The sequence below is a fragment of the Entelurus aequoreus genome, linkage group LG08 (assembly GCF_033978785.1).
Source record: "Entelurus aequoreus isolate RoL-2023_Sb linkage group LG08, RoL_Eaeq_v1.1, whole genome shotgun sequence".
NCBI lineage: Eukaryota > Metazoa > Chordata > Actinopteri > Syngnathiformes > Syngnathidae > Entelurus > Entelurus aequoreus.
In genome coordinates, this window is record NC_084738.1 from 80,550,762 (window position 1) to 80,563,261 (window position 12,500).

The window sequence follows — 12,500 nt, forward strand, 5'->3', positions numbered from 1 at the left end:
CTGATCAAACAAAACAGAAGTCGTGGTCATGGACCCACTAGCTGCGCAAGCTAGTTGTTTAATTTGGTTTTGGTGAATTTACAAAAGTGAAACAATACAACAAGAATGCTAATGTAAGTTAATGCTAACAGTCACTTGAAAACATGTTAGCATATTAGCTCATGCTAACCACGCTAGCTTGATTACATGACGATAGCACGTACAAATATGCATGAAAACACTCCTACAGATATTATACATGAGACGGTGAGAAAAGTGAGTGAATGGAAGACAGTGAAAGAGTGAATGAATGGAATACAGTTATAGAGTGGAAAAAAGTGAATGAGGGAGTTAAAGAGTGAGTGTGAAAAGTGAGTAAATGGAAGAAAGTCAAAGAGTGAGAAAAGTGAGTGAATGTAAGAAAGTGAAAGAATGAAAAAAGTGAGTGAAAGAGTAAGTGAGTGAGTAAAAGAGTGAGAAAAGTGAGTGAATGGAAGAAAGTGAAAGAGTGAGTGAGCGAGTGAGAAAAGTGAGTGAATGGAAGAAAGTGAAATAATGAAAAAACTGAGTGAAAGAGTGACAAAAGTGAGTGAATGGAAGAAAGTGAAAGAGTGAGTGAGAAAAGTGAGTGAATGGAAGAAAGTGAAAGAGTGAATGAGTGGAATATAGTTAAAGAGTGACAAAAGTGAATGAGGGAGTGAAAGAGTGAGTGTGAGTGAGAAAAGTGAGTAAATGGAAGTAAGTCAAAGAGTGAGAAAAGTGAGTGAAAGTGAGTGAATGGAAGAAAGTGAAAGAGTGAATGTGAAAAGTGAGTAAATGGAAGAAAGTCAAAGAGTGAGAAAAGTGAGTGAATGTAAGAAAGTGAAAGAATGAAAAAAGTGAGTGAAAGAGTAAGTGAGTGAGTAAAAGAGTGAGAAAAGTGAGTGAATGGAAGAAAGTGAAAGAGTGAGTGAGCGAGTGAGAAAAGTGAGTGAATGGAAGAAAGTGAAATAATGAAAAAACTGAGTGAAAGAGTGAGAAAAGTGAGTGAATGGAAGAAAGCGAAAGAGTGAGTGAGAAAAGTGAGTGAATGGAAGAAAGTGAAAGAGTGAATGAGTGGAATATAGTTAAAGAGTGAAAAAAGTGAATGAGGGAGTGAAAGAGTGAGTGTGAGTGGGAAAAGTGAGTAAATGGAAGTAAGTCAAAGAGTGAGAAAAGTGAGTGAAAGTAAGTGAGAAAAGTGAGTGAATGGAAGAAAGTGAAAGAGTGAAAAATGTGAGTGAGAAAAGCGAGTGAAAGAGTAAGCGAGTGAGAAAAGGGAGTGAAGTGAAGAAAGTGAAAGAGTGAAAAAAGTGAGTGAGTATAATCTAGAAGCTTTTTGCTAATTAAAAAGTATTAGAAAATGAAAGTGAAAGTGAGTCACATGACCAAGTTGTTGAACACAAACACCTTGTCAGTCTTTTTATTGTTTTTCTTGTCATGATGGGGAAGGAAAAAAGGCACGTTTTTATTGGCCGCAGGGCTCCAAGTGTGGGAAAGTAACATTTTGTGTGTGTGTGTGTGTGTGTGTGTGTGTGTGTGTGTGTGTGTGTGTGTGTGTGTGTGTGTGTGTGTGTGTGTGTGTGTGTGTGTGTGTGTGTGTGTGTGTGTGTTGCAGGCGTGTTTGCGCTGGACAGCATCATGCAGAGCTGGTTCGCCCTGTTCACGCCGACGGAGGCGACCAGCGTGGTGGCGAGCAGCGTGATGTCCAACGCCACGGTGCTGCGGCTGCACCTGGACTCTCACCAGCAGGACAAGTTGGCCAACTCCGCTCGCACGCTGGCGCTGCAGTGCGCCATGAAGGACCCGCAGAACTGCGCCCTGTCGGCGCTCACGCTGTGCGAGAAAGACCACGTGGCCTTCGAGACGGCCTACCAGATCGTGCTGGACGCCGCCGCCGCCGCCACGGGCATGAACTACACGCAGCTGTTCACCATCGCTCGCTACATGGAGCACCGCGGCTACCCGGTGCGCGCGTACAAGCTGGCCACCTCCGCCATGGCGCACCTCAACCTCAGCTACAACCAGGACACGCACCCCGCCATCAACGACGTGCTGTGGGCGTGCGCCCTCAGCCACTCGCTGGGCAAGAGCGAGCTGGCCGCCGTCATCCCCCTGGTGGTGAAGAGCGTCAAGTGCGCCACCGTGCTGTCCGACATCTTGCGGCGCTGCACGCTGACCACGCCCGGCGCCGTGGCCGCGCCGCACGGCCGCAGGAACTCCGCCCACAAGATGATGGCGCTGGACAAGGCGCCGCTGCGGCAGCTGCTGGACGCCACCGTGGGCGCCTACATCAACACCACGCACTCGCGCCTCACGCACATCAGCCCGCGCCACTACGGCGAGTTCATCGAGTTCCTCAGCAAGGCGCGAGAGACTTTCCTGATGGCGCCCGACGGACACGTGCAGTTCTCGCAGTTCATCGACAACCTCAAGCAGATCTACAAGGGCAAGAAGAAACTCATGATGCTCGTCAGAGAACGCTTTGGATGACTTTTACTTCAACACACACCTCAAGTCTTAGTCCTGGCCTGGCCCCGCCTCCTAACTCCTAGCCCCGCCTCCTTCCTTACTCCTAGCCCCGCCTCCGCGCTCCTTGGCCTTCTCTGGTACGTCCACACTGCACACACCAAAGATGGAGACCGCTGTGAGTGAGTGAGTGAGTGAGTGAAAGAGTGAAAAGAGTGACTGAGTCAGAAGAGTGAGGTGAGATGAGTGAGTGAAAGATTGTGTAAAAAGAGTGAAAGGAGTGAGACGAGAAGTGAGTGATTGAGTGAGAGCAACTGAGAAGAGTGAGGGAGATGAGTGAACGAAGGACTGGGCAAGAAGAGTGAGTGAAAGGAAGAGTGAGCGAGTGAAAAGAGTGACTGAGTCAGAAGAGTGAGTGAGTGAAAGATTGTGTAAAAAGAGTGAGACGAGAAGTGAGTGATTGAGTGAGAGCAACTGAGAAGAGTGAGGGAGATGAGTGAGTGAAAGAAAGAGTGACTGAGTCAGAAGAGTGAGTGAGTGAAAGATTGTGTAAAAAGAGTGAGACGAGAAGTGAGTGATTGAGTGAGAGCAACTAAGAAGAGTGAGGGAGATGAGTGAATGAAGGACTGAGCAAGAAGAGTGAGTGAGCGAGTGAAAAGAGTGACTGAGTCAGAAGAGTGAGTGAGTGAAAGATTGTGTAAAAAGAGTGAGATGAGAAGTGAGTGATTGAGTGAGAGCAACTAAGAAGAGTGAGGGAGATGAGTGAACGAAGGACTGGGCAAGAAGAGTGAGTGAAAGGAAGAGTGAGCGAGTGAAAAGAGTGACTGAGTCAGAAGAGTGAGTGAGTGAAAGATTGTGTAAAAAGAGTGAGACGAGAAGTGAGTGATTGAGTGAGAGCAACTGAGAAGAGTGAGGGAGATGAGTGAGTGAAAGAAAGAGTGACTGAGTCAGAAGAGTGAGTGAGTGAAAGATTGTGTAAAAAGAGTGAGACGAGAAGTGAGTGATTGAGTGAGAGCAACTAAGAAGAGTGAGGGAGATGAGTGAATGAAGGACTGAGCAAGAAGAGTGAGTGAGCGAGTGAAAAGAGTGACTGAGTCAGAAGAGTGAGTGAGTGAAAGATTGTGTAAAAAGAGTGAGATGAGAAGTGAGTGATTGAGTGAGAGCAACTAAGAAGAGTGAGGGAGATGAGTGAGTGAAAGAAAGAGTGAGCGAGTGAAAAGAGTGACTGAGTCAGAAGAGTGAGTGAGTGAAAGATTGTGTATAAAGAGTGAGACGAGAAGTGAGTGATTGTTTGAGAGCAACTGAGAAGAGTGAGGGAGATGAGTGAGTGAAAGAAAGAGTGAGCGAGTGAAAAGAGTGAGTGAGTGAAAGATTGTGTAAAAAGAGTGAGACGAGAAGTGAGTGATTGAGTGAGAGCAACTAAGAAGAGTGAGGGAGATGAGTGAATGAAGGACTGAGCAAGAAGAGTGAGTGAAAGAAAGAGTGAGCAAGTGAAACGAGTGACTGAGTCAGAAGAGTGAGTGAGTGAAAGATTGTGTATAAAGAGTGAGACGAGAAGTGAGTGATTGAGTGAGAGCAACTGAGAAGAGTGAGGGAGATGAGTGAACGAAGGACTGGGCAAGAAGAGTGAGTGAAAGAAAGAGTGAGCGGGTGAAAAGAGTGACTGAGTCAGAAGAGTGAGTGAGTGAAAGATTGTGTAAAAAGAGTGAGACGAGAAGTGAGTGATTGAGTGAGAGCAACTGAGAAGAGTGAGGGAGATGAGTGAGTGAAAGAAAGAGTGAGCGAGTGAAAAGAGTGACTGAGTCAGAAGAGTGAGTGAGTGAAAGATTGTGTAAAAAGAGTGAGACGAGAAGTGAGTGATTGAGTGAGAGCAACTAAGAAGAGTGAGGGAGATGAGTGAACGAAGGACTGAGCAAGAAGAGTGGGTGAAAGAAAGAGTGAGCGAGTGAAAAGAGTGACTGAGTCAGAAGAGTGAGTGAGTGAAAGATTGTGTATAAAGAGTGAGACGAGAAGTGAGTGATTGAGTGAGAGCAACTAAGAAGAGTGAGGGAGATGAGTGAGTGAAAGAAAGAGTGACTGAGTCAGAAGAGTGAGTGAGTGAAAGATTGTGTAAAAAGAGTGAGACGAGAAGTGAGTGATTGAGTGAGAGCAACTGAGAAGAGCGAGTGGGATGAGTGAATGAAGGGTTGAGCGGGATTGAAAGAGTGAGTGAAATTACTGAGGTGAGTGAAAGAGTGAGTTAGTCAGCGAGCGCAAAGAGTGACTGGGTCAGAAGAGCGAGTGAGGTGAGTGAGTGAAAGATTGTGTGAAAAGAGTGAGAGTGATTGAGTGAGAGCAACTAAGAAGGGTGAGGGAGATGAGTGAATGAAGGACGGAGCGAGAAGAGTGAGTGAGATTGAAAGAGTGAGTGAGTGAGTGAGTGAGTAAGAAAAGCAGGTGAGTGAATGAAAGAATGAGCAAATGAAGGATTGAGTGAGTGAAAGATGAAGAAGAGTGTGAATGAGTAAGAAAAGTGGCTGAGTGAATGAGCAAATGACAGATTGCGTAAGAAGAGTGAAAAGAGTGACTGAGTCTAAAGTGTGTTGAGTGAGTGAGTGAAAGATTAAGAAGAGTGAATGGGTAAAAAGAGTGAGTGGAGGAGTGAGTGAGTGAGTGAGTAAGAAGAGTGAGTGAAAGATTGAGTAAGAAGACTGAGTGTGAATGAGTTGAGGAGTGAGTAAGAAGAGTGAGTGAGTGAGAGTGAACGATTAAGAAGAGTAAGAAAAGCGGCTGAGTGAATGAGCAAATGAAAGATTGCGTAAGAAGAGTGAAAAGAGGGAGTCAAAAGTGAGTCGAGTGAGTGAAAGATTAAGAAGAGTGAGTGAGTAAAAAGAGTGAGTGAAGAGTGAGTTGAGGAGTGATGAGTGAAAGATTGAGTAAGAAGAGTGAGTGAATGAGTTGAGGAGTGAGTAAGAAGAGTGAGTGAATGAGTTGAGGAGTGAGTAAGAAGAGTGAGTGAGTGAAGAGTGAGTGAAGAGTGAGTGAAGAGTGAGTTGAGGAGTGATGAGTGAAAGATTGAGTAAGAAGAGTGAAAAGAGTGACTGAGTCAAAAGTGCGTTGAGTGAGTGAAAAGAGTCAGTGAGTGAAAGATTAAGAAGAGTGAGTGAGTGAGTGAGTAAAAAGAGTGAGTGGAGGAGTGAGTGAAGAGTGATAAGTGAAAGATTGAGGAAGAAGATTGAGTGAGTGAGGGAAAGATTGAGTAAGAAGAGTGAGTGTGAATGAGTTGAGGAGTGAGTGAGTGAAGAGTGAGTTGAGGAGTGAAAGATTGAGTAAGAGTGAGTAAAAAGAGTGAGTTGAGGAGTGATAAGTGAAAGATTGAGTAAGAAAAGTGAGTGAGAATAATTTAGCTTTTTGCTGGATTAAAAAAAAGTTGAGGAAATGAAAGTAAAAGTATTTCTGCAGCAAAGAGAATATTGGAGTCACATGACCAAGTCACCTGCTCTTTGGTCACATGACCAAGTCACCTGCTCTTTGGTCACATGACCAAGTGTCAGTCGGACTGAGCGCGCTCAGACAAGATGGAGGACCAAAAAGAGTTTTGCCACTAAACACCTTTTTCACCTGTCTACTATCAAAGTGTCACACACACACACACACACACACACACACACACACACACACACACACACACACACACACACACACACACACACACACACACACACACACACACAATAATTGTCCTGAAAAGTAAGTGAGTGATGTCACTAACAACATTAGTCAGGTTGAACACTTCTAGACTAAATCTTCCCCTCACTCATCCTCAACAAAAACAAAAATGGCGTCTTCATTTGCGCTAAATGTTCCGCAAACATTCCATCAACATCACGCCTCAACACATCACACATGATTCAACTCAGAAAGCATTCCTGATCCAGTCCAACACAATAATAATGTAAATGTAAATAAAGCAGAATAATAATATAAATGTACATTTAAATGATTGACGGCCATCTCTTGCATTTCTCTTTGCGACCCCCCTAAGAAAAAGTTAGGACACCCCTTCTACTGTGCAAGCGGCAGCCATTTTGTGTCCTGCAGGAAGGAGTTCATACACTGTCAACCAAACGGAGCGACCAGTACCTCTTCTTCTTCTTCTTCTTCTCAGGGATCCTCTCTCTCTCTCTTTGGGACATGAAAGATGCATTTCAGTGTAAATATGAACGTGTGAATAGAAATATGAACGTGTGAATAGAAATGTATGTTGACTAATTTATGACAGAAGAGTCTATACTTGAAGAAAAAACATATCAGAAGGACTTTGCTTGACTTTCACCTCCATCTTGTTTCCTGGCCTTCTTCTTTCTTGCCTTCTCGTCTTCTTCTTACGCTTTAAAACAACCAAACGTTTACTTTTTTTTTTTATTTGACTTCTCGTGCTTGAAAAGCTCACGTCAGCAGTTTTTGTGTCGTCGCTAGCGCCTTTTTTTGTATTTTTTAGCAGCTGTTATTTATTGAAGAGATGATTGTACGACATGAAGTTTGATACACTGCTCGCTTTATTTATGGAACTAAATCACTCCTTTATATAAACTTCTTCAACAATCCACTCCTTCTTTGTCTATTCTGTTGTTAGCAAAGTCAAACTCTTTTAGCAATACACACAAATTAGTGTCTTTAAAAAAAAAAAAAATCTTAATTCAAAATCGCTAATAAAAAAGGAGCCCCTGCAATAATTTGAATCAAAGATCCTCTATATGAAAGGACCAGTCTGCTGATTTTTAAAGGACCTACCAAAGATCCTTTTTGCAACAGGAGCACACTGCTTGCCAAGCAATTACTGTGAATACTTGAAAGATCCTTGCATTAAAAAAAGCAGGACTCCTCTCTTTTTTTCCAGCAATGTGCTCATATCATATAAAGGATCTTTGATTGGAATTTTTTTTTTTTTTTTTTTACAGTAGGTCTTTAAAACAAAAAGCAGCGTGCTCATATCATATAAAGGATCTTTGATTGGAATTTATTTTTTATTTTTACAGGAGGTCTTTAAAACAAAAACAGCGTGCTCATTTTATAAAGGATCTTTGATTGGATTTTTTTTTTTTTACAGGAGGTCTTTAAAACAAAACCAGCATGCCCATGCTCATGTTATAAAGGATCTTTGATTGGAATTTTTTTTTTTTTTTTTACAGTAGGTCTTTAAAACAAAAAGCAGCATGCTCATATCATATAAAGGATCTTTGATTGGATTTTTTTTTTTTTTACAGTAGGTCTTTAAAACAAAAAGCAGCGTGCTCATGGCATATAAAGGATCTTTGATTGGATTTTTTTTAATTTTTTTTACAGTAGGTCTTTAAAACAAAAAGCAGCGTGCTCATGGCATATAAAGGATCTTTGATTGGATTTTTTTTTTTTACAGTAGGTCTTTAAAAAAAAAAAAGCAGCGTGCTCATGTCGTACAAAGGATCTTTGGCTACATTTTTTCCGTAGGTCCTTTAAAACAGCAGTAGAATTTTGGCCGTAGATCCTTAAGAACAGCAGAGCGCTCCTTTTATAAAGGATCTTTGATTGAAATTTTTGCAGTAAGTGCTAAAAAAAACCCAAAAAAACAGCACACCACTCCTGTCGTTTAAAGTATCTTTGCTCTTTTTAAGGACATCTGGCATATTTTCTAGTCAAAGATCCTTTAAACGACAGGAGTGGTCTGCTGTGTTTTTTTTTTATAGCTATTACTGCAAAAATTCCAATCAAAGATCTTTTATAAAAGGAGTGCTCTGCTGTTCTTAAGGATATACGCCCAAAATGCTAGTCAAAGGTCCTCTATATGACAGAACCTCTATATGACAGAAGCACTATGCTGTTCTAAAGGACCTACGGAAAATAATTTAGTCAAAGATCCTTTGTACGACATGACCATGCTGCTTTTTTTAAAGACCTGTAGAAAGAAAAACAATTATAATCAAAGATCCTCTACATGACAGGAGCGCTCTGATGTTAAGAACCCACTGCAGAAACAATTCAAAGATCATCTTTACGACAGGAGCACTGTGCTGTTTTTAAGAATGTACTGTAAAAAAAATCTAATCAAAGATCCTTTATAAAAAGGAGCGCTCTGCTGTTCTTAAGGCTTTACGGCAAAAATTATAGTCAAAGATCCTCCGACAGGAGCGCTCTGATTAGAAAATTTGCCGGATGTCCTTAAAAAAGGGCAGAGCGCTCTTTTTATAAAGGATCTTTGATTTTAAATTTTGCAGTAAGTGCTAAAAAAAAAAAAAAAACAGCAGTCTTGTCGTTTAAAGGGTCTTTGATTAGAAAGTTTGCCGAATGTCCTTAAAAAGAGCAAAGATCCTTTAAACGACAGGAATGGTCTGCTGTTTTTTTTTTAGCACCTACTACAAAAAATTCAAATCAAAGATCCTTTATATAACATGAGTACATTGCTGCAAAAAAGAAGAGTTCTGCTGTTTTTAAGCACCTACAGTAAACATTCTAATCAAAGATCCTCCAAATGACAGGAGCACTGTGCTCTCTGTAAGGACCTACTGTAAAAAAAATCTAATCATAGATCCTCTCAATATGACAGGAGTGCTGTGCTGTTTTTAAGCACCTACTGTAAAAAATTCAAATCAAAGATCCTTTATATAAACAGGAGCGCAGTGCTTGGTTAGGGAGCAACTGCAACAATTCTATATGACAAGAGCGCTCTGCCATACTTAGGGATCTGTGGCAAAACATTCTAGTCAAAGATCCTTTATACAACATAGGCAAACTGCTGTTTAAGGACCTACTGTAAAAAAAAATCTAATCAAAGATCCTTTACAGGAGCGCTCTGCTGTTTAAGGAGCTCCTGCAAAAATTCTAGTCAAAGATCCTCTATATGACAGGAGCGCTCTGCCGTTCTTAGGAATCTGCGGCAAACATTTTAGTCAAAGATCCTCTATTCGACATGAGTGTGCAGCTGTTTTTAAGCACCTACTGCAAAAACTCCAATCAAAGATCCTCTCAATATGACAGGAGCGCTGTGCTGTTTTTAAGCACCTACTGTAAAAAAAAAAAATCTAATCAAAGATCCTCTAAATATGACAGGAGCGGTGTGCTGTTTTTAAGCACCTACTGTAAAAAAAAATCTAATCAAAGATCCTCTCAATATGACAGGAGCGCTGTGCTGTTTTTAAGCACCTACTGTAAAAAAAAATCTAATCAAAGATCCTCTCAATATGACAGGAGCGCTGTGCTGTTTTTAAGCACCTACTGTAAAAAAAAATCTAATCCAAGATCCTCTCAATATGACAGGAGCGCTGTGCTGTTTTTAAGCACCTACTGTAAAAAAAAAAAATCTAATCAAAGATCCTCTAAATATGACAGGAGCGGTGTGCTGTTTTTAAGCACCTACTGTAAAAAAAAATCTAATCAAAGATCCTCTCAATATGACAGGAGCGCTGTGCTGTTTTTAAGCACCTACTGTAAAAAATTTTTTTTTATCAAAGATCCTCTCAATATGACAGGAGCGCTGTGCTGTTTTTAAGCACCTACTGTAAAAAAAATCTAATCAAAGATCCTCTCAATATGACATGAATGCTGTGCTGTTTTTAAGCACCTACTGTAAAAAAAAATCTAATCAAAGATCCTCTCAATATGACAGGAGCGCTGTGCTGTTTTTAAGCACCTACTGTAAAAAAAACCTAATCAAAGATCCTCTCAATATGACAGGAGCGCTGTGCTGTTTTTAAGCACCTACTGTAAAAAAAAAAATCTAATCAAAGATCCTCTAAATATGACAGGAGCGCTGTGCTGTTTTTAAGCACCTACTGTAAAAAGAAATCTAATCAAAGATCCTCTCAATATGACAGGAGCGCTGTGCTGTTTTTAAGCACCTACTGTAAAAAAAATGTTTTTATCAAAGATCCTCTCAATATGACAGGAGCACTGCGCTGTTTTTAAGCACCTACTGTAAAAAAATCTAATCAAAGATCCTCTCAATATGACAGGAGCGCTGTGCTGTTTTTAAGCACCTACTGTAAAAAAAAACCTAATCAAAGATCCTCTCAATATGACAGGAGCGCTGTGCTGTTTTTAAGCACCTACTGTAAAAAAAACCTAATCAAAGATCCTCTCAATATGACAGGAGCGCTGTGCTGTTTTTAAGCACCTACTGTAAAAAAAAAAATCTAATCAAAGATCCTCTAAATATGACAGGAGCGCTGTGCTGTTTTTAAGCACCTACTGTAAAAAGAAATCTAATCAAAGATCCTCTCAATATGACAGGAGCGCTGTGCTGTTTTTAAGCACCTACTGTAAAAAAAATGTTTTTATCAAAGATCCTCTCAATATGACAGGAGCACTGCGCTGTTTTTAAGCACCTACTGTAAAAAAATCTAATCAAAGATCCTCTCAATATGACAGGAGCGCTGTGCTGTTTTTAAGCACCTACTGTAAAAAAAAACCTAATCAAAGATCCTCTCAATATGACAGGAGCGCTGTGCTGTTTTTAAGCACCTACTGTAAAAAAAAAAAATCTAATCAAAGATCCTCTAAATATGACAGGAGCGCTGTGCTGTTTTTAAGCACCTACTGTAAAAAAAATGTTTTTATCAAAGATCCTCTCAATATGACAGGAGCACTGCGCTGTTTTTAAGCACCTACTGTAAAAAAAATCTAATCAAAGATCCTCTCAATATGACATGAATGCTGTGCTGTTTTTAAGCACCTACTGTAAAAAAAATCTAATCAAAGATCCTCTCAATATGACAGGAGCGCTGTGCTGTTTTTAAGCACCTACTGTAAAAAAAATCTAATCAAAGATCCTCTCAATATGACAGGAGCGCTGTGCTGTTTTTAAGCACCTACTGTAAAAAAAAAAAATCTAATCAAAGATCCTCTAAATATGACAGGAGCGCTGTGCTGTTTTTAAGCTCCTACTGTAAAAAAAAATCTAATCAAAGATCCTCTCAATATGACATGAATGCTGTGCTGTTTTTAAGCACCTACTGTAAAAAAAATCTAATCAAAGATCCTCTCAATATGACAGGAGCGCTGTGCTGTTTTTAAGCACCTACTGTAAAAAATCGAATCAAAGATCCTCTCAATATGACAGGAGCGCTGTGCGGTTTTTAAGCACCTACTGTAAAAAAAAAAATCTAATCAAAGATCCTCTCAATATGACAGGAGCGCTGTGCTGTTTTTAAGCACCTACTGTAAAAAATCTAATCAAAGATCCTCTCAATATGACAGGAGTGCTGTGCTGTTTTTAAGCTCCTACTGTAAAAAAAAATCTAATCAAAGATCCTCTCAATATGACAGGAGCGCTGTGCTGTTTTTAAGCACCTGTAAAAAAAAAATCTAATCAAAGATCCTCTCAATATGACAGGAGCGCTGTGCTGTTTTTAAGCACCTACTGTAAAAAAAAAATCTAACCAAAGATCCTCTCAATATGACAGGAGCGCTGTGCTGTTTTTAAGCACCTACTGTAAAAAAAAAATCTAATCAAAGATCCTCTAAATATGACAGGAGCGCTGTGCTGTTTTTAAGCTCCTACTGTAAAAAAAAATCTAATCAAAGATCCTCTCAATATGACAGGAGCGCTATGCTGTTTTTAAGCACCTGTAAAAAAAAAATCTAATCAAAGATCCTCTCAATATGACAGGAGCGCTGTGCTGTTTTTAAGCACCTACTGTAAAAAAAAAATCTAATCAAAGATCCTCAATATGACAGGAGCGCTGTGCTGTTTTTAAGCACCTACTGTAAAAAAATCTAATCAAAGATCCTCTCAATATGACAGGAGCGCTGTGCTGTTTTTAAGCACCTACTGTAAAAACATTTTTTTTATTATCAAAGATCCTCTCAATATGACAGGAGCGCTGTGCTGTTTTTAAGCACCTACTGTAAAAAAATCTAATCAAAGATCCTCTCAATATGACAGGAGCGCTGTGCTGTTTTTAAGCACCTACTGTAAAAAATCTAATCAAAGATCCTCTCAATATGACAGGAGCGCTGTGCTGTTTTTAAGCACTTACTGTAAAAAAAAAAATCTAATCAAAGATCCTCAATATGACAGG

At 40.4% G+C, this 12,500-nt stretch overlaps 1 protein-coding gene across 1 annotated transcript in view; it reads left to right on the top strand.

The window, feature by feature from the left end:
• zswim6 (zinc finger, SWIM-type containing 6) overlaps window positions 1-6,179 on the top strand; it is a 74,870-nt gene extending 68,691 nt beyond the window's left edge. Inside the window, exon 14 of the mRNA XM_062057378.1 lies at window positions 1,616-6,179. Coding sequence (XP_061913362.1) covers window positions 1,616-2,490 — 875 coding nt within the window. The 3' untranslated portion in view covers window positions 2,491-6,179. The remainder of the gene's footprint in view (window positions 1-1,615) is intronic.
• The last annotated feature ends 6,321 nt before the right edge of the window (window positions 6,180-12,500 follow it).